The sequence below is a fragment of the Ornithorhynchus anatinus genome, chromosome 19 (genome assembly GCF_004115215.2).
Source record: "Ornithorhynchus anatinus isolate Pmale09 chromosome 19, mOrnAna1.pri.v4, whole genome shotgun sequence".
NCBI lineage: Eukaryota > Metazoa > Chordata > Mammalia > Monotremata > Ornithorhynchidae > Ornithorhynchus > Ornithorhynchus anatinus.
The window spans coordinates 28,699,086-28,720,240 of NC_041746.1; the positions used below are offsets into that span (position 1 = coordinate 28,699,086).

At 41.9% G+C, this 21,155-nt stretch overlaps 1 protein-coding gene across 3 annotated transcripts in view; it reads right to left on the reverse strand.

Annotated features, from left to right (window-relative positions):
* Positions 1-337: 337 nt before the first annotated feature.
* The window catches only part of MAP3K7 (mitogen-activated protein kinase kinase kinase 7), a 41,218-nt gene continuing 20,400 nt past the window's right edge, over positions 338-21,155 (reverse strand). For 2 of the 3 annotated variants that reach the window (XM_029047091.2, XM_029047093.2), the window contains 6 exons: positions 19,489-19,569; positions 13,037-13,104; positions 6,127-6,232; positions 3,947-4,008; positions 3,032-3,147; positions 338-1,674 (listed from right to left, as the gene is read on the reverse strand). In XM_029047091.2, coding sequence (XP_028902924.1) covers positions 1,494-1,674; positions 3,032-3,147; positions 3,947-4,008; positions 6,127-6,232; positions 13,037-13,104; positions 19,489-19,569 — 614 coding nt within the window. In that variant the 3' untranslated portion in view covers positions 338-1,493. The remainder of the gene's footprint in view (positions 1,675-3,031; positions 3,148-3,946; positions 4,009-6,126; positions 6,233-13,036; positions 13,105-19,488; positions 19,570-21,155) is intronic. The other variant, XM_029047092.2, reaches the window with a different exon arrangement.

A 21,155-nucleotide genomic window follows, 5' to 3' on the forward strand; every position in this document is an offset into this window, starting at 1 on the left:
TGTATATATTGTGACAGGGAATTTGGCATAGGCTTAGACTGTTCCTCTGAAATCAAGGCAAATAATCCCCGCTCAATCTCTGATGATCTTTTTGGCACTGATGACACAACCCCTAAATTTTTTCTATTTTCTGTTCGCGGAGGACGATACTATTAGACCTTGGGGCTGAGATGGCCTTTTCACGAGAAGCCTTCGCTTGTTTTGAACTCGGCCCCGGCTGAGAAAATACAGCCCTTTTGGCCCCCAACTATATGTTTTCAATGGTCTTTTATTACTGTAATAACTCCAAATTACTTCTGTCTTCAAAATCAAGGCAAATGAAAGTACTGACACCGTGTTTGGTTGACGGGTTGCATAGCAGCTTTTACTTTTCAGTCAAAAAAACCAGCAAGCTTCTAGTGGAAGCTTACTCGGAACACAGACTGTTTGAATTACAGGTATAAATCAGGGGAAGAAAGCTGTTTTATTTTCACCTCCTCCCTGGCCTCTCCCAATTTTGGCATTTTCCTTGGAAGCAAGGAAAAAACATCACTTCACAAGTCCGAGTCTTTTGATTCAAATCAAATATTCTGCACTAGGGATAGATACTGGTGGTTCTTTTATTTGGTGAAAACCAGGATAGAATGATAATTCAAATTGGGTAAGAGCCATTTGCTTTTTAATTTCATTTACGGGATGCAAGAGGCACAAAAGCTTTCAAAGTCTTAACACACAATCACACTTCCAATCACACACTTAAAATACATTTATTATTTTTTGTTTTTAACAAGAGGCCTGACGTTTTGCCCCCAATGCCCCCATTAAGGTCTTGCCCAATGTCTGTTAGGCAGGGTTTCTTTCTTTTCTAAGTAAGGAAGGCAGTGGAGTCCCTTATGACACAGAGGGAAGATCAGAAGTGATGAGGGCAAAAACACCCAACTGGGGACAACAGCGTCTGATTGATCCAGGCTTTTTGTTGAGCCTCTGGGGGGGACCAAAAATGCCTTTGAAAAAATCCCCCCCCCCGCCAGTTTCTCTAGCAAGTACACCCCCTGGCTAACTTGTAGGATACACGCTTTCATCTCAAAACACGCCTTTTCCATTTGAGTTGAGAAGTACGAACAAAATCATTCTCAAACTTTGTTTTGCTCTGAGGTAACCCCCAAAGATGGAATCCAAGAAGAGCTCACGTTTGGCCGTCATTTTTGAGTTATCTCGTTTTCGCTAGGTCAGCTGTCACAAGGAAAACGCACACACAGCCCGGTTCACTACATCTGGTGAGTGCTGCTGTTTTTTCAAGTCACGGACACCTCTGGCTATCCATCGAGTTTTGTTGAACTGTGTGTCCGCTGTAAGAGCAGAGGAAATATATGGTGTACCATATGCAGCAGACAGATCTAGGCACCGGAATCTTGAAACACCCCAAAAAGGTAACACTCATGGATTGTCGATGTAGGGATTAAGAAGAGAGTCTCTTTTTCGGTGCACAATTTTCGATTCAGAGGTGTGGGGACTCATGAAGTGCCTTGCCGCTTTTGCTGCTGACTTCTAATGACCTCCAGCTGTTTTTTGCATTGCTGGAAGTATGTAGAAAGACTTTTGTTTTCATCTAAAAGCTTTTTATGCTCTTGTACCAGACGAGATGTGTTTTGCTGATCTTTTTCATCCTGGTCCAGTTCTGCTACTAGCTCTTGCCTAGAAGGAATACCACATAATACAAATATTAGACAGTTTAAACATCCACAACATTCTAACGGCTGCTATTAGCATCTCCAGATAAAATTTGACTCATGTGGTTCAGTCCAGGAATCAAGTAGAATTTAGAATCTGCCAGCTTAAAGATGATTTATCTGTCTTAAATTCTAAGATAAATGCTAATTTTTTCCAAAGAAAACCGTTCTTTGGAATTAGTAGTTAGGAGGCAATCACTAAACCAAACCTCATAAGGGATACTCTCACTGAGTACTGACAATTGGGCAGGATCTTCGTGGGTTCTATCTGGTGATGTTCTTCTCCCAGGAAGGGGAGAGCAATTGATGGTATTTATGAATCAGCAGTATTTCTTGAGCACTCAGTGTGTGCAGGACACTGTACTAAGCGCTTAGAATACAAAGCAGAAGGGTAGACAGACACAATCCCTGTCTACATGGAGCTTACAGGCTAGAGACATCCTACTGACTGGCCTTTGAAAACATGGCGGGGAGGTGATGGTTAAGGGAGTCTAATACCTTTGATTTTACCACTAAAATCCAAATCTGACGCACAACGCTAGACAACTAAATCCATTCCAGCACTAATACAAATTACTGCATTTCAAAAGACGCTGTTCAACACAAACATTTTTATTCTTTAAAACATACCACTTAATTAGGAAGGAAACAAGATCCTTCTCTTTGAAGCGTTATATATAAATTTATGCCTGTCCTAATGCATCTGGGTTAAAAATAATTTGTTCCAGCTAAGGAATTATTTTCCTGTTCCTTTTCCTTAACATCTATTAAATATAGATTTCATACACTTTTACTTTAGATTAACAGACTCCCTGGTAGGCATCCAATAAAAATTGTTCATTTAAAAAAAAATCACAAAATTGAAAGAGTGAAACCTAGGACAACTGTTTCAGATGCCAGGTATTTAGTTTTGCTTCTCCTAACATGGTGGGTGGGGGGAAGAGATTGATAAAGAGGGAGAGACAAGGGAGACAATGATACAGAGACAGAGATGGGGAGACAAGGGAGAAAGAGACAGAGACAGACAGACAAACCTGGATGTGTAAAACCCCCCAACCCTAAATGCTCCCAATTCTCACTTCAGATTATAGTTCCCAAATCAGCCTATTTTTGAAATCCAGAACTACCTTCTCTTGAAGGCCCAATGCTCAACTCACTTTTCTCTGATAATATTGGTAAGAGAGGCTGAAGACGTTTGAAAACAAATCTTTGGGCTACCATGAAACAGTGTGAATAGCTTCTGACCCAAAATGAGAATCTGAGATGACACATTTACAAGAAACCTGTGAGCTGGAAAACTAACCAAGATGATAACGACTTACTTTCTCTGCAACAGTAGGGCGATTTCTGTCTGCACTTTCATATATTCTTGTGCCATTTTACAATGCTGTTCAAACACAGCCATAGATTCTTTGGAGTTTGGGCATGGTGCAAGAGGCTGAAAATAAATCAGACATGTTAAAAACTAATCAAATACAACCTCAAAATCTAGTCTGCTAGAATGTAACTAATAAATACATCTTTGCTAGGATTGCATAAACAAGAAAGCTTTTAGAAACAGGTGTGAAACCACGTCCTGGAAACGTTTAGTAAATGGTGGCCAAAGCTGACTCACGACTGAAATTTACATTTGTTGCTTTAACATTTCCTTTGCCACGCAGAGCATTGATCAACAGATCTCTGGGAATTCAATTTCTGGTTGTCAAATTACTCACATCACCCCAAAAGATGAGGGGTAGAGCCACTGACCCTCGTTATATTCTGGATACTCTGAGTCACCTTTAGTTCTGTCAGGGAGTGGAGACTAAAGTAAAAACACACTGAGAACCCACAAGTCAGGCTCATCACAGAGCTTTGATTACTCAAAAAGGGAAGAGAATAAATGGTTTGAATGAAAATACAAGCTTTCCCTTCTGGGACAAGATGATTACAATTTGCACATTCTAAATTCTATTACTTTTACCAGATCGTTTCTCACTCCAGACTACAACAAGTTTGGCTGCTCTTAAAATCAATCGTCTTCATTCTTGTTCTGTTATTTTTGACCATCCACATTAAACCGGCAATTGTATCCATTGAATAAAAGTTAAGGACTAATATAAACGGAACTCAACACACAACAGCTATGAGACATCACTACTGCCACTGCTGAAGAGAAAAATGAGAACCGATTCTTAAAATGGTAAAAAAAAACACAAATGGGGGACTTTCGCAATGGGTGAGAATAAAACTGTCACCTGCAATTGATGATCCAGGGTGAGATAGGCCATTGGGATAGAGTTATCGGATCCATTTGTATCTGAAATTGAAACATTTTTTTTCCCTTTTGGCTGAGATCAATTATATACAGAAAGCCCACAACAGCAATGGAACCATGCTCTTCTAACCTTAGATTAGAAACAAGATAAGCAAACCAACACTGGATGTTGCATTACGCCAAACCAAAGGGATCACCCAGACACCAGTGACTGTGCGATGCATGGAAACGCCGCAAAATGAACGGAGGTAAATTTGCTCGGTAACATACCCTCTGGTCCGAGTCCCTGCTGCTGACTTAGCCTCTGACTAGCCCTACTGAAACTGACCGAAAGTGAAAGATGGAATGGAAAATCTGGAGGCAGGCTGGGCTAGGAGCTACGTTCAAGAACTGTACGGATTTTGTCCCCACTAAATTTAAAGTCACTGAAACCAGTGAGCACACCCACTGCTAAACATAGAGTTGTCTTGCATGACACTCATGGGAACAGAAAAGGCAGAAATAATTGTCAATTAAGTCATGAGGCCAAGCATGTCAATTAGCTGCACTCCAATATGAACAGTACTTATGCCCAATGGCCAAACACAGAAGAGATCGGTCTAATCCTAGTTAGTGATGACCACACTTGCAAACACATTTTCTCCCAATTAAGGAAAGACTGGAAGCAGGTGTTCACTGATTCTCTGTCAGCACGAGGGAGCGCTCAACTGCTTCAATGGCCTTCAAGCAATCATTAACATTGTGGGCAGGGAATGTGTCTGTTTATTGTCCTATTATCCTCTCCCAAGCACTTAGTACGGTGCTCTGCACATAGTAAGCACTCAATAAATAGGACAATGAATTAATGGCTTGCGAGAGCTGAGTGTGGGGGAATCAAAACCACCACCAAAATCCCATCAATCCAATGCCTCCCACAGAACTATTTAGGGCTAAAACAGACCATTCAGGGGAAAGGACGAATCTCCTGGCAGAAGAGCCAAGCTCCCTTCAAGATGTCCTGATTTCATGGGACATTCTTGGGTATTACATAATTGTCTCTATGAAAATGCAATGAAGAACATACCTAAGCCAGACCAGGTAGGTTGTTTATAACTAAATCTCCTCCCTTAATTACACGATTAGTTGATTCCTTAAATCAGACATTAAAACCATAGAAATCTTTAGAAGACCTTTCATACTCAGAAAATTAGGTGCTGCCAGCTCTTCTCCCATCACGAAGAGTAGGAGCTATAAAAGGACATTCCCTGCCTGAAATAGGAAGGCTGTACTTTAGGTCTAATTGAAAACTTTCTGCAAATTACAGGCTATCTGCAACTCCATCTTCAAATTATGGAAACAAAAATGGGGATAAGAGTTCTTAATGTTCGTAAGGCCAGTTTTACAGCTTGATTGTTGAGCCACTGTCCCTAACGGGCTGGATTTTTCCTGGAATCTTGCCCAAAATAGGTAATGATGGTGTCAGGCTCCTCCCTGCCACACTCCAAAAGGCTGCTGGGGAGTGTATGAACTCCCTATGGGCAGGGAATAGGTCTAGTGCCTCTGCTGAACTTTCACTCACTGTCCAGGAGAGCTGTAGTCTGGCCACTGGGCAAGTGAACTTTTATCATCTCCCCACAGCCTGAAATTATTATTAATATTTGCTAAGTGCTTACTATATGCTAATCAAGGTTCTAAACACTGGGGAGGATACACATAACCAGATCAGAGTCCCTGACCCTCATGGGGCTCACACTCCAAGGGGGAGGGAAAACGGATATTGAATCCCCATTTTACAGACAAGGAAACGGAAGCCCAGAGAAATGAAGTGAGTTGTCCAAGCTCACACAGAAAGCCAGTGGCAGAGCGAGGATCAGAACCCACATCCTCTGATTCCCAGGCCCGCACTCTTTCCACCAGGCCTCGTGGCTTCATCAGAAGACTGGAAGCGGTTGGAGGACATCTGAGCCCACATGAATTTAGCAGGAGGGGACAGGATCCCTTAGGCACATCTGGCCCTCACAGGGCTCTAATCTGATGGTTACTTAGATCACTTAACCAAAACACATAAACTACTCTTCCCTTAATTCAAGGCTCTGTTCACTCAAGTAACACTTCTGGAAGAGAAACAATGACTCCCTCCCTGGACACCCTAAGTTAAGACCAGAGAAACAAGTGGATCACCTGCAGAATCATCAGGTGTCCAAGGGTGGCCGCGGGCTGGCTTCTCCGACGTTGGTCCTGAGGTGGTGATCATTCTGACACTGGGGCTGGATGATCTACTGCTCACCTAGATAAAAAGAGGAAGGTTGACACTGAAGGGGATTTCTGAAATCGGAGCCCAAATCATATTTGCCGTAAAAAAATCAGGTCTGGCAGACCAGCTGAAGGCGGGGTTTTAGGTGGTTTTACTTAAGAAGCACAAACTGTATTCCTGATGCCCCTCTGAAAAATGATGCTAATAGTTTTTTTTTTTAATTAAAAGACATTTGTTAAGTGCTTACTATGTGCCAGGCACTGTATTAAGCGCTGGGGTAGATACAAGAATCAGATTGGACCCAATCCACGCTTCACATGGGGCTCACAGTCTTAATCCCCATTTTACAGTTGAAGTAACTGAGGCACAGAGAAGTGAAGTATCTTGCCCAATTCGTTAGAGAGAGGAACCTTAAAAAGATTGCCGAGATCAAAGCCAAGCCAAGAGAAACATACATTTTTGAGGATCCTCAATTGTCCAAACAAAATTGCAAGTGGGTAAAGGACTGGGAAAATTCCTAGTAATCATAAAAATCTGAAGAGGGAGGAGATATTAAAGCTGGGAGCCCACTGAGATGTGGGCACAGTACCTGACCTGATTATCTTGTATCTACCCTAGTACACTGCTTGATGCGTAATAAGGGTTTAAAAAATACCACCATTATTTAGGGCCTGTCTGCAGCCCACTATTTTGTTAAACTGCTTCTTTTTGTCCAATTATCCAAAAGTAACTATTTGAATCTTCAAGTTTTGTGGTGCTAAGAATGGTTTGTCGAGCAAAGGTTAGGCACTTTTACAGATGACAGTGTAACTGGCCACAAAGGTTGGGTGTTTCATGGCAGAAACTAAGTGGGAAAACTTCAGTAATGATTTTCACTGAAACGACAATAAACGGTGGATGGCTTAACTGAAGGAGGGCTTTGGTACTGTTTTGACTGCAGTTGGTAATGTTACTCCCGGACGACTGGGGCAGAAGGTCTAAACAGTCCCTGTGTTGAACAGACAGAAGCCAAACAGATTTCCAGAGGTTAATGGGATTCTATGCCATAGGTAAACTGGTCTTTCGAAGAAGAGAAATAGGCCAGAAAAGTGTTCATGGTAAATTCTTTAGAAACAAGATACATTAAATTTTTTTTTTTAAAGAAATGTCAATGAACGTATCAACGAATATAATCAGAAAGACTAACTTAATGACTCCACTGCTTAACTTGCAAACCATCAGGTGACATGGTAATGATCAGGTTTGATAATTACGATGTTCAAGTCCACTTTCAGAATAGCTCTAGTTTCAACTTCCTCTCAATCATCTATCCACTAACATGCATCACTTAACCCACGCATAGTTTCCTCCTCCAAAGTTCTTGAACCAATGCACATTGGGAATGAGACTGAAATTGCATCCTCAAGCTTTCAATTTGGTCATGCTAATTTAAGATGACAGAAGAGGCTATAATCTAAGCCCCAATCCATAAAGGATAGAATCTCAAAGAATATAGCCATATTCAATGAATGATACCATGAGGCTCAGACATTTTAGAATAATAATAATAGTGATTGCATTTGTTAAGCGCTTACTATGTGCCAAGCACTGTTCTAAGTGCTGGGTAGATACAAGGTAATCAGTTTGCCCCAAGTGGGCCTCAGTCTTAATCCCCATTTTACAGAAGAGGTAACTGAGGCACAGAGAAGTGAAGTGACTTGCCCAAAATCACACAGCTGACAAGTGGCGGAGACAGGATTAGAACCCTCAACCTCTCACTCCCAAGTCCATGCTCTTTCCCCTAAGCCACGCTGATTATCTATGGAAGTTATAAGAGTTATAGAAAAATCACAAATAAGGAGATAAAAAACTCATAAAATGCCACATTACTCTATGAATATACCCAAAAGATAACCCAAAAAAGGGCTATCTATAGCCTCTTATTGGAAAAGCCCTTTGGTTTGTGCTTGAATTTCTCTCCTTGACTAACAGCAACAACAGTGCCTTTTTTGGCAATCTGCTGGTTTTACAGCTCCAGTATGGGTGACATACATTCCCTTCCACCGCAGTTTACCTGTTGCTTGCAAACTTTTCAGAAATTTTAAAGCACTTTCAAATTGATTCGACTTTAGTAAAAAGCTTGAATGGCTTAAAGGATAGAGAAAATTTGACTTCCTGCAGAGCAAGTGTTTAATAAAGCAAAGAAGTTTAGGATAGGAAAGAACACCATGCATAGTCAGTTGTCCCCAGAATGTAGGTTTTCATCAAGTGCTTCGCCTAGAATGCAGTTGGGGAATATTCTTCCGACCACGCATACCTGTCAGGATAAAGTATGGAAACGTGTGTGTGTGTGTGTGTGTGTATAACACATCAGTCACGTTGTAAGTTGAACATGGTCTCCCTTTAGCCACTGGTTCTTTAAAAACGTGACGCCCATGCCCCAGGAGATATGACATTATAAGAAAATAAGACCATGAGCAGTGCCAATCCTGGGACAGATCAATGGTCCACATTCAGCCTGATATTCTGTCTCTGACAGTGGCCTCGGGGCATTTTGAGAAACTGTGTACAGGTTGCCTTCTTTGCCAGCTACCTTAATGTTTAGGAACTTTTCCTCTCAACATTCCTGACCTGGTCCCCAGAAAACCCATTATGAATTATCCCACATTTTCGAGAACCTTTAGAGATTTTTGGGCTGTGCAATTTCCATGGTAATACATTCCAAATGTTTACTATGCACTGTGTGGAGACGAGTTTCTTTTTGCTTATCACCTTCAAACTGCAGCGGGGGTGTGTCCCCCTTTGTCCTGGGGTTGTGGGATTTGAGGAATAACTATTCCGTGTGTGCCGTGACCATTATTTCTACCACCATCATTTTCTAATCTTCAATCACGTCCCAACTTGGGCTGTTTCTTTCCAGACTACTTTCCCAAGCGCTAAGTACAGTGCCCTGCACAGAGTAAGTGCTCAATAAATATGACTAATTGACTGGGAACCCTGATCTTTTCAACCCCTTCCTCTATGGGATCTGCTCCATCCCCCTGATGGCCCTGTCTTCCTCTGAACTGTCCCCAGCTCTCTGGTCTAAAATGCGGTGACCAGAATTTGACAGCGACTCCAAGTGTGGGAGGACTACGATTATCTATAGTGTCAAAACCCTGCCTTTTGTTATGGTTTCAGTTAAATTTAAACCACAGCAGCACTTCATGAAGGGAGATAATTATCAGAGTTGGAATGCGAGCGGGACTGTTGCCCTATTTCTGTAAAAGTGATCGGGAGATATTTTTAAAGATACCGCCAGTAATAGCCTTGCTTTTCAATCTCACCCGAAAGATTGGGTAAACATTTTCATAAGACAGGACCTTTGTTTAAAATAGAAGCGGTTTAAAATAAAAGGAATCCTCCAGGGAACTTGCTAAATAAAGACACATAAACACAACATCCCGAGGCATGAAACACTGCTGTAGTGTGTTGCTCAATACATGCTGACAATGAATGTTTTAACAAGGCAGAATCTGGAAAGACTAGTGTAGTTTTACTGGCTGGTCAGAAAAAAACTCACTACTTGAATACGCTGGGCGTTTTCTGATGCAGAGAACCTCCAGGGAATGCATGATATACCGTCAAGCTGACCATTCTAATCGGATCACAGCTCAGACACTCGCCTCTTCCACAGATTTACCCTCAGTTGAAGATTGGCTTTAGTGTGAAAATACCAGAAGATCTGGGACCTGCTCTGCAACCCTGAAGATTCTTTCAGTAACCAAGAGTATTAAGCGGCCAGAACCAAACACACTAAAATAGGCAATTAATGAGAGACCAGTCTTGCTAAACTGATGCTTCACTGTTCCCTTAGAGGAAACCCCTGAAAAATGCCTTTCTCTTTCTTTTGTCCTGTGTCTTTTATTCCACAGAACCACCCTATGTTCTTTCATCAGTCTTAACCAAAGAGTAAATCCTGGAAATGGCAAGCGTTCTTTTAACCCAGATGGGGACACCTGGAAAGGACACTATGTAGCGAGTAGGAAAGGGCTCCCAGTTTCTTCCAGTCCATTCTTAAATAGCTTGGACTCAACCTTAATACTACTATGACTACTACTACACATAATAATTGTGGCATTTGTTAAGCACTTACTCTGTGCCAAACACTGTACTAACTGGTAAGACAGATACAAGATAATCAGGTCAGACATGGTCCCTGGTCCCACAAGGGACTCAAGGTCAAAGCAGGACAGAGAACATGGACAGGATCCCCATCTTACAGAGACGTTACATGACTTGCCCAAGGTAATGCGGCGGGCAAGTGGCAGAGCCAGGATTAGAACCCAGGACTCCTGACTTCCAATCCTGAGCTCTCTACTAGGCCACATCAGGTGCAGTCTCTATCCCAGATGGAGCTCACCCTTCTGCAGAACGTGCTGGAGACTGGAATAATCCTAAACCTGTCTATTCTGCTCTCTTCCAGACCCAGCTCCCACCTTTCCTCCCTTTTCACAGGGCCACTTCGATCTGCTCCTTTCTCACAATCCATGCACCGCTATCATTTCTAGAATACAGTCAAGGCCCTGCCCCTTCATTTATAAGTAACATTTTGAAAAGATTGAGGAAAGTCTCACAAACTTGTTTTCAGATGTTAAAAAATTTCTCCCTCTTGCATTTGGATACTGTTGATTTAAAAATCTCAAAAAAAAAAAAGGGTATATTTTTGAGAATTCTGAGAGGATTGCTTATCCTCTTCACCACCTAGAATGGCGATTAAGGAGCAAGAGTTTGAAATATTTAACAAGCCAATTTTTAGGTAGCTCATTTGGGGCAATCTTTTTATAATCAATGGGGTGCACCATTTTGAAAGGGTCATTCCAAAGCAAAATTGACTGCATTTTTTTCTGATTCAACTTGCCAGACCTTTTTTTTTCCTCTCAGAGTACCTTGGTTTTACTTTAAAAGCACCAAATGAATTCAGAAGCACCCATTACGAAACGGAAACGACTCAGCATTTCAGAGTGAAGATGTTATTTGAGGACACCGTGGCAGGTCTGGAAGAAACCCATTTCTTAGCTAATGATGTTTTTTCTTAAGTGGTCGGTGGGTAAAAATTGAATGGCCATTAATAGCCAGAGGACAATGACTGGAGAGAGAAAGGTGGGATTACAAATGGAATAGCAAGGGTAAGGACAGCACCAATTCCAGCACTAATTCCACTCCAAACTCAAAGTAGACGTCCAGCTCTTTGCTACAAACTGTGACTGTTTCATACTAAGGGTACTTATAGAGATGAAAAACAATGGAGAGAAATGGAAAAATGTGAAAAGCCCAGAGCTCTGGTAACTCCAAATGCATAAATGATGAACAGCTAATTGGATGGAGTCAAGATTCATCAAAATTTAAATTCATCCCATGTTCATACTTTTGTGTCCCATGGAATTTTAACGGCTACGATTTCACTACATAATCAAAGTCTCACTGCTGGGCAGGGTGGTAGATTAGACCTCTGAAGTTCGGGTCTGTTCTCTCTTTAATCTCCATGTATCTTAATGTTTCTCATCGTCAAATGGAGCCAGAGGGTATCTGCCTTAACTATCCCCAAGGTGTTTACGAGGATTAAACCTCAAAGCTTTGGGATCCTCATTAAATATGGCTGAGTACTTCTGAAATTCCTGGTGCCTCATAAAAACAAAATGATGATTTATCATCCTAGAAGTAATGTTGCTATAAAGATTTTACTCTAATTGAACTAGCAGAGTGTTCCAAATAAGCAACATGTACATAAATATATTTTGCATGAACTAGGTACTGGAATGATTTCCAAATTATATTTCTATTTCCTATGCCTTATTCATAAACTGTCCCTTGTAAAATGATAAAAAGGTATTTTACAAACTTGGCATGATGTTGCCACATTTACATTTCTTTCTAAAGCTTCCGAATCCCATGGACCAACTAAAAAGGTAAAATGCGTTACTGTTTCTGATACAGAAGAGAGAATCCTAAGGATAACTTTTCTGTACGGGCTACACGCAGACATCTTAGCTTTCTCTGGCGAAACTACAGAATTGGCATGCAACCAATGCAACTGTGTGCTTCAAGTTGGAATGTGTGATGATAAAAAAGGAAGACTGAGGAGGGAAGAATCAAGGAATACCGTGGGAGAAGAGGCAAGACAAAGGATCATAGATGTGAGGTGAGTTAATCAAACGGAAGGAGAGAAAGAAGTGGGTGTGAACCCCATGTGATACATCCGACTGTGTCGGATCTTACTGGTCCAGTGAACGGCACGTAGAAGGTACCTAATTATTACAGAGAAGTAGAGGATCTCTTTCTCTGTTTAGTCCTTTCTTAGAATGTACATTCACTCTGGGAACAGTTTAACTGTATGGTCTGAGAGGTTGCTCCCTATGAGGACACTAATGTCTTGTTACTGGGGAAATCACAACCTACTTAAGCTACGAGTCCTTCATTTGCAAAAAAGGAGGGAGGCGCACACACTCTACAGGGTGACAGGGATGCAAACTGGGGGAAAAAATGATTTACCAAGTGGCAGACCAAGCAACAACAGTCTTTAAATGCTACGGGGCTATCGTATTCATTTCTCTCTGTATATTTGGATTTTCACCAGAGATTCCCAAGAGATCACTCAAGCCATATGATCTGCTGCCGGATGCTTTCAGGCATTAAACCTTAAGCATTTAAAAGAAAGAGCAAGCAGCTTAGCAGGGAAATCCTTTCTAAGTCACCATTAGGAGGTGGGCACCAAGTTGCTTGCAGTTAAAAATTAGTTTGGCAAAAGTTGCTAGAGAGGCTTGGCCTTCTCTCTCCATTATTTTTGCAAGACAAAGAGCTAGAATGAAAAAGGTTTACCTGATTGGATTCGGTTCCAGCAACACTGAGGTCCTGAACAGATCTTCGCCTCGGCTGCCCGTTGCCTGCTGGAGAGGAGGAAGACAGAATGCTGAAGTCTGCTCACAGGCAAAGCAGGAATAGGAAACATACACAACTGCTGCACAATTGGAGTGTTGGGGAATTCAAAGAGAGGATGTGGGAAAAAGGAGAGAAAGGGAATGGGTGGAGGGAAAGAAAAAGAGGGAGAACTAAGACAAGGAGAGGAAGAGACAGCTGCAGTGTCCAAAAAATGCTGGCCTGCTCCAGAAAGTAGACCCCAAGACAATAACCGCTCCTACCACATTAATAGCTGCTGCCTTCTCTTCCACCATCTTCTGTCATGTGTTTGGAAAGGATTAAAGCTCGGGGGCTGGGGCTGATGACGGCATCTATTTCGAGGGCCTGACGTGATGGGGTTTCAGGAGTAAGGCAGTGAGCTCGTTGGAAGACACGATCGGCTTTATCTGGAATTTCTTGGGTTGCAGGGAGTGTACCCCTCCCTCCGAGATCCACTGCTTGGGTTGGTTCAACTAATTTAGATGTGATGTTAAGAACTGGTAAAAGGCGCACTTGGTCTCCTAGTTATGACCACTCTTCAAGACAACCGCCAATCCCTTAACCCCCAAATGGAGCTGGTGATTACTCCCTAGTTGTTCAACATGCCGAGTTCAACTACCTTCCCACGGTTTCCAAAGTTGCACCTTGCTGTCGATGGATCCAGGAAGCTAGAATTCTTCCTTCTCCCTATATCTGTCTGCTAGAAATGGTCAAACCTCTGACAGCTAGATACACTGCAGAAACGTTAACGCTGTTGGCTGCAGTCCTCCAAGAGGGAAATCTTCAACAAAGCGGCCTGAAAATTGTGCAATGTAATTTCCCTCTGCAGTTCGGTCTAATGTGCCGGACTGTTTATCTGGCTTTCTCCACCGGGCCATCAGCTGTCCAAAAGGAAACGCTAAAATGCCCTGTGTGACAGCTGACACAATGCTCAGCATTCTTTGACTTTCAAAGCGGCATTACGTAACTTTCCCACTACTGGTGGCACTCCAAATATTCACTCTAACAGTTGTAACCTCATGATCTTACAGAAATTCGATCCTGTGCCTTTCATAACATTCAAACGAATTTCCCCCACCCGTTTGGGCCCAGAATTTGATATTAATCCAATCAGCAGCGTTACTCAAAAACACTGACATCTTTCACATCCAGCTATTTTAGGGTATCTTCCCTTAGGACAATTTTAACTGAATCACCCTCTCATTTGAATCGTAGACTCAGAGACCGTAACACCGCCTCCTTGTGAAAAACTGCTTATTCCTACCATGACTGACACAACAATTTTAGGCACCATTCTAAAATTAGCCTGGATGAAATGATCCGGTAAAAATATCTGGAATTCTCATTTCAGAGGAGCCATGTTTGCAAATATAAGGAATCCCAACTGTGGGTCATTAAGCCATTAGATCATGGTAGAAAAACCAAGCGAAAGATACAAAATACCAAACATCGCCCAAACAAATGAAAATACTAGGAGGGTGAGGGAGTCAAAATTAATATTTTTAGAGTGTGGCGGAAGTACGGTTGATAGATGAGTGGATGCTTTTAAATGAGAAATCTCCAAGTTAGCAGCACAAAGTCAAACCGGCTGATTTGGGTGATGCAACTTAATTAGAATTAACCGCAAAAATCCACCTGGCAGATAGTTCATGCAAAGCAAGGGGGGTTTGCAATCAACAAATACTGGTTGCTTCAAGCTCCAAGTCACGCTTCAGAAACAGGAATGTAAAATAACCAATCTCTTGCTTACTCTGATGAACACGGCTCAGGGTGCTCTCAAGAAATTTGGACTGAGAGTGAAGTTTCTCTTTTTTACAGAAGGTTGTTTGAACCTCAAAGAATGTACCTCTTAAAGCAACGTCAAGGACTGCCAATGCTTGCGCTGACCCATGGCATTGCCCATAAAGAACTCTGCTGGAACTGGGGTGGAGGGGCACCGGGGTACTTGGGATCTCTACACTTAAAGAGGAGGTGATATAGTGTGAGCTCCTTGTGGGCAGGGAATGAATCGCTCTGAATTTCCCAAGTGCCTAGTACATTGCAATGCTCAAATGCTGCTGTTGATAATTCGCCTACAACTGGTAGCTGGTTTGGAAGTGGCAGAAGACTGGAGTCGTGGGGGCCAGCCAGAAGGGCTGAATAAAAAGGTCTCCTCTGAATAAATAGGTGAAAAAAATGAAACCTTAGTTTTGAAGTCATCCTAAAACCTTAAAAATCACCCAGAAACCACAAAGAAAGAAGGGGAAAGAAGAAGAACCACTTAGGAATGACTATGGAACCCGCTGATGCTGCTCGCCTGTTACCCTGCCAGTCTGCGATAATGTGAAGGGTGTCTGTTATATGCGTGCATGTTGAAAATAAAAAGGCAAATTATTTGGCATCTAAAAACAGATATGCACCCCATTGTATCCTAGGGCTTGTGAAACAGGGATGCAAAAGATGAGGAGCAGTGTGGCCTAGTAGAAAGAGCACAGACCTGTGAGTCAGAAGAACCGGGTTCTAATTCCAGCTTTAAAAGGTGCCTGCTGTGTGACCTTTGGTAGATCACTTAATTTCCCGGTGGCTCAGTTTCCTCAACTGTAAAACAGGGATTCAGTCTCTCTCTCTCTCTCTCTCTCCAAGCATCATGTAGGGCAGGAACCGTATCCAACCTGATTAACTTGTATCTAACCAGCATCTGATACTTAGTAAGTGCTTAAATGCTATGATTAACAAATTCCATAATAAAAACTTATGAATTACCAAGAACATTTTAACTCAGGCTGAAATAAAGTTGAGAGCACATACACTCACAACCCTCCACAAAAATAAATCATGCATTTAGAAAATTGACATTTTACATTTTTGGCATAATTATTCAGAACACCTAGTTAAAACAGCATGCAGCCAGAATGACTGGAGAGACCTTCATTCAATATTATGATCTCCCTGAACAAATATCAGAATGAAGATGCTCCTTCAAGAGGCAGACATAACTCATCATTTATTTTAGTCCTAGAAATAAAAATTAGGAAAGGAAAATACTGATTTTCCTTAACCTACAGTAACTCAGGATCCTCCAGCTACAGGGAGAATGGAATACTTTCAAATGCTTAGAAACAAAAGACATTTTTACAGAGGATGGATGCTTGTATTACTGAACCACCTTAGAATATTACAGAAACACAAGGGCTATTTGAATATGTTTAAGAAACTTCACAATCTAGTTACTTATGCTTCCTAAGGGACACATTTAGCATATGTCCACAGATAATCTACTAGTCAAAGTCTATCTTAGAACATAATATTTTTTCTCCCATAAGATAGACAAGGTGACCAAAAATGTTTAACATACACAGGACACACTGTACTCTGGCTGTCTGAAATTATAGCCTCTGTGTATTCTTGGCTTGGTGTGTGTATGTGTGTGTTTGTATTTATGTCAGTGAGTGTGTGAGGGTGCGAACTCAGAGCAAAGGGAGGATAGACCGAGTAGAAAATAGTGTCCCCCGCCCCAGGACTGCAGCTCCTGGCTGAGATTTTGCTGACAGCTACCATCAACTGAACTGGAAGACGCTTAAGTTCCACATATTGGGACTTTCCCTATCAATTAGGGACCAAATGGTCTGCTGGCTCACGTAGTGTCATTCCTCGGAGGAGCTCCGGGTTTGAAAACAACTGCTGTTACGGATAGCTGTCCACATGTGGAACCTGAGACAAAATTTAGTTTCTCAGCCAAGTTTGCTCGGCAAACCTCCGCCAGGCGAGGGACTAATGCCCAGGTTTTACTGAATCCCACCTGAACCGCGACTCTATCCACTGGGACGTGTACATGCCAAATAAATGCCACTGATTGATACGGTCCCCATCGTTAATCTAGAAGTTTAAACGGGCAAACTGGGGAATCTTGCTTGTGGCTCTTCCCTTCAATCTGGGTAACTTTTGGTTTAAAATGAACTCATCCCAGGGAATGGGGGATTGCTCAGGCTTTGATGAGTGGTCTTGAGTGGACTAAATGAAGTTTCTGTTTCACGGTCTGGAGCAGAAAAAACTACAGCTTCTGAACTTTCCTGAGTCTCTGAGAGGACCCCTCTGTCTTTGACGATAAAAAGGGAAAACTGAAATCTACAGAAATAGGAAAACAATTCTACAATGGGCATAAAAATGTTATTTTATGTCTTTTCTATTGAAGACCTTTGGAACTGGCTAAGTTCTTATTCTGTGCCAAGCAATGGGGTAGAGCAGAAGATAACCAGGTTAGACCCAATCAGAGCCACATGGAGCTCAATCTAAGGAGGGGGAACACATACTGAATCTCCATTTCACAGATGAGGAAAGTGACACACAGATGAGTTAAGTGACTTGTCCAAGGCCACATAGCAGGCAACTGGCAGACCTAGGATTAGAACCCTGGTCCTCTGACTCCCAGAAGATGCTCTATCCATTACAGCACACTATTTCCTTAAAGGAATGCCTCCAACCTACCTCCATCATTTCAATGGAAATTGCAAACATCTCATTTATAGATGTGGGAATATTTATGGCTTACGTGATGGCGAACAAATACAACAGATATGGGAATTTCACGCTGAATGCCTACTACTGACAGCTTGAATAATTCCAGCCATTTTAGCTATGCTTACAGGGTGAGAGAGAGAGAGCAAAAGAGGGAGAGGCCAGGGCATGGCAGATATGTCTCTGGGACAGGCAGACAGACAGTTCTCTGGGAGAGAATCGACCTGAGAGCAGGTCTTTTAACCCCATGGGTCATCCTGCAGTTCTACTACTGGGATTTTCCCATTACAGGATGGGGTTTCAGTCGGTGAATGCCTTTGGCTGTGAAATTTCATAAGATTCTGAGGCGAATGGAAAAGCACTCTGGGGCTTAAGACATAGCTGTCTGATGCTGCCGGTGGGGCTTCCTTCCCGACTCCCAAATACCCTCAGGATTTAGAGTTTGGGTGGAAGAGGTCATTTCTGAACCCACCAAGGCTACTAAAAAGAAGCTGAAGGGATTTTTTCTTGGGGGGGGTGGAGGTGGGGGGTGACCTTTCCACTCTATGGCTGAATTCACTGAGGAATAAAAACAAAGTGATTTTGTTTATGACCTATTTACTGTGAGGAAACGAGTGCATCTTAGTCTATGATGACAGCTGATGTTTGAATGATCTAAATCACAAGTGCCTTGGAATAAGAATGGCCTTTCATTCCGTATTTTGCTCAGTTCCAAAGAAAAACAACACTAATCTCGGAAATGGAACCCTGCAGATGATACTGTGGCTACTCGAACTCAAAGGCAAAATGTTTATTTTTAATCAATCCTCAGAGGGATTCCAAAGCTACTAAATTCCATTTAGAAAAGATTAGAAAGTATTTTTCTTGACCAATTTATAAAACTTCCTGGGGAATCCATCAAAATGAACCCCAAAGTGGAAGGAGAAATTCTTAGAATGCAAAACCCACCATATTTCTAAACATATTTTATTTAGATGTTCCATGGTAAACTTGGGTTATTCTAGGGGGGAAGGAGGGAAATTACATTTTAATCTTAATTTTCTGATTTCAGAATGGGAATGCTTCCTCCAGCTCTATTCTAGAAAAAAAAGACATGCAGTACACTCTTTTCCAAAACAAAAGGAGCACACTGATTTTAACAGCGAGAAAAACAGGCAAGATGCTTTAGAGAGACATGCATCGAAGAAAAAAAATACAATTCTTACTTTTTATATGGTCACTGCTTTGAGAAACAGAATCCTCAATACTCGTATTTGGATCAACTCATTGATTTGTCGCTGATACATGTATTCCCTTGGTTCCATTATTAATATTCTCACAACTATTTCAATCATCAATTTGTGTCTTTCCTTTGGGACTATAAACTCCTCAACAGCAGGGAATGCACTTTTTATTTTTTTGGTATGTTCTTCAAGCACCTAGAACAGTGCTAGTACCCACAATAGGTGTTTAATAAATATGGATATTGGAGCAAAATTATTTATAAGGTCCCTTCTTGGTTTTCCCCCAACAGTAGCTACCCACAGAAAGACGATGGATGGGTGTTAACCAAGGTAGCAGGACCAAGGTAGCAAACATGGAGAAGGGAAATGCTGTGGGTTGTGAAGACAGAAAAGGTGTTTCCTCTTTCTCCAGGGCATTTTCAGTGGGTGAGAAACTTCCTTTCACAACCTTGAGATCTGGAAACATTTCCCATGCCCAGTTGATCATTTAAAACAATCTGGTTGAGCCTCCATTGTTTTCGTGCTTGCCTCGCCATTTGGGCCGAGGAACTGCTGGAGAGAATTGGAGCAAGGAAGCAAGGAGCATTTTGTCTGAAATACTGTGGCCATTATTCTAGTTTCTTAGCTCATTTGACCAGCTGAGTTAGTTTGTGATACCTGATATGACGATCTCAGGGACATCCAGAATGTTGCCAAATGAAGCAGTTTTACGATGGCCCCGTTTAGGCTTGGAATAGGCTGCAAAAATACACATACAATACACATGCAAACAACCACAGCTGGTAACGCAGAAAACGACCAATCACAAAACAAAAACACTTTTCTTATGACTATGTTAAGACACGTTTCATGCAACGCACGTCATGCGGAATAAAACTACCTAACTTTTCATTCATGCTTATGACAGAAGAGCAGAGATTAACAAGCAAAACCACAATTCTAAGTACAAAAAACGTTTAACATGTTAGTTGTAGGTAGCCGAAGTAAAAAAAAAATCAAAGGTCAAAGACAGACAAAGCAGCATGAAAACAGAGAAACATGATTGCTGAACTCTATGCCTGATAAATACGTGGGCATCAGGAATCCTGTATAAGAAAATCTGACAATCATGGTCTTGCTATACAAAAATGATGCAACTCAAATTTACAATAGCCCCATCAACCTTTTAAAGCAAAATTCAATAAGTGAATGAGGCAATTTATTCCTGAAAATGATAAAAAAAAGATCACTTCTACTCATGTGATGGGCCCTTCTAAAAAGTCAGGAAACTTGCTTTTATGTGAAGATGGGCTCTAGGAAAATACCAATTATCCCAGAATGTTATGACACTTTCAAAGTTCCAAATAAATCAAATTCTAGTTTAAGAAGAGCACGTTAGTTTGGGTTTGGGAACATATAATAGGACTGAGAACTGTCAAACATTGTACAACCGTACAACATCGTACACCACAAAGATGTGAAATGAAATTCAAATATACACAGCATTAGCCGGACTAAGTGTTGTTTCTGAGTGTTTTAAACCTATTAGCTGGTAATACAATGGCATGCCACCAAGGTTCCTCACAGAGCTTACTAGTGTAAATTCAAATATGTCCATCCCAGGAGGATAAAGACCAATTAAATCCATTATTTTTACTCAAGTGAAATATTACCCCGTGTTTAAACACAATAATCTAATTAGGGCGCAGATACACGGTTGCAGGGAAAAACACTTTGTTGTTCTCTTCCGCTCCTGCCTCCATTTTCCCTAACACTATCCAGTGACCCTGAACAAGCATCCCTATAAAAATAAAGTTACAATCCCAAACAGAACTTCTGGCATTCTGAACAGTTTCTTTCAGACCAACAGGAGTATGCTCACAACCCCTGAAAAGCATCTAAAGAGTAAAGCAGATAACAAGAAAGAACTTCAACAACCTTTTCAGCTGAGGTAGCTGTGGATCTCCCTGGAGGGACTGAATTTTGGAGAGGATTTTTCTCATAGAAAACCTTTCTTGACAAAATCTGCGAAGGGGAGTGCCCCCTGCTCCAAGCCAGTCAGGGCAAATCATCACCTCCCGGGAGAGCGTACTCCTTAATGGGGCCACGAACCACCACTGCTTCCAGCCTGCAGCCCCATGCCTGAACGTCTACTTAATTGATAGCTCGTGTTGCAGACCTTCTGGGCCTCGAATCTGAGCCCAGACAAGCGCAGGAACAGGGGGAAACAGGCACGCAGTGAGGGCTGAGGGGAAAGCACAGAGCCTCCAATATTGCTGGCCCCCGGCAAGTCAGGCAGGGAGGTCTGCAGCGAGCATTGTGAAACCCAAGGGCCAAGAAGCCAG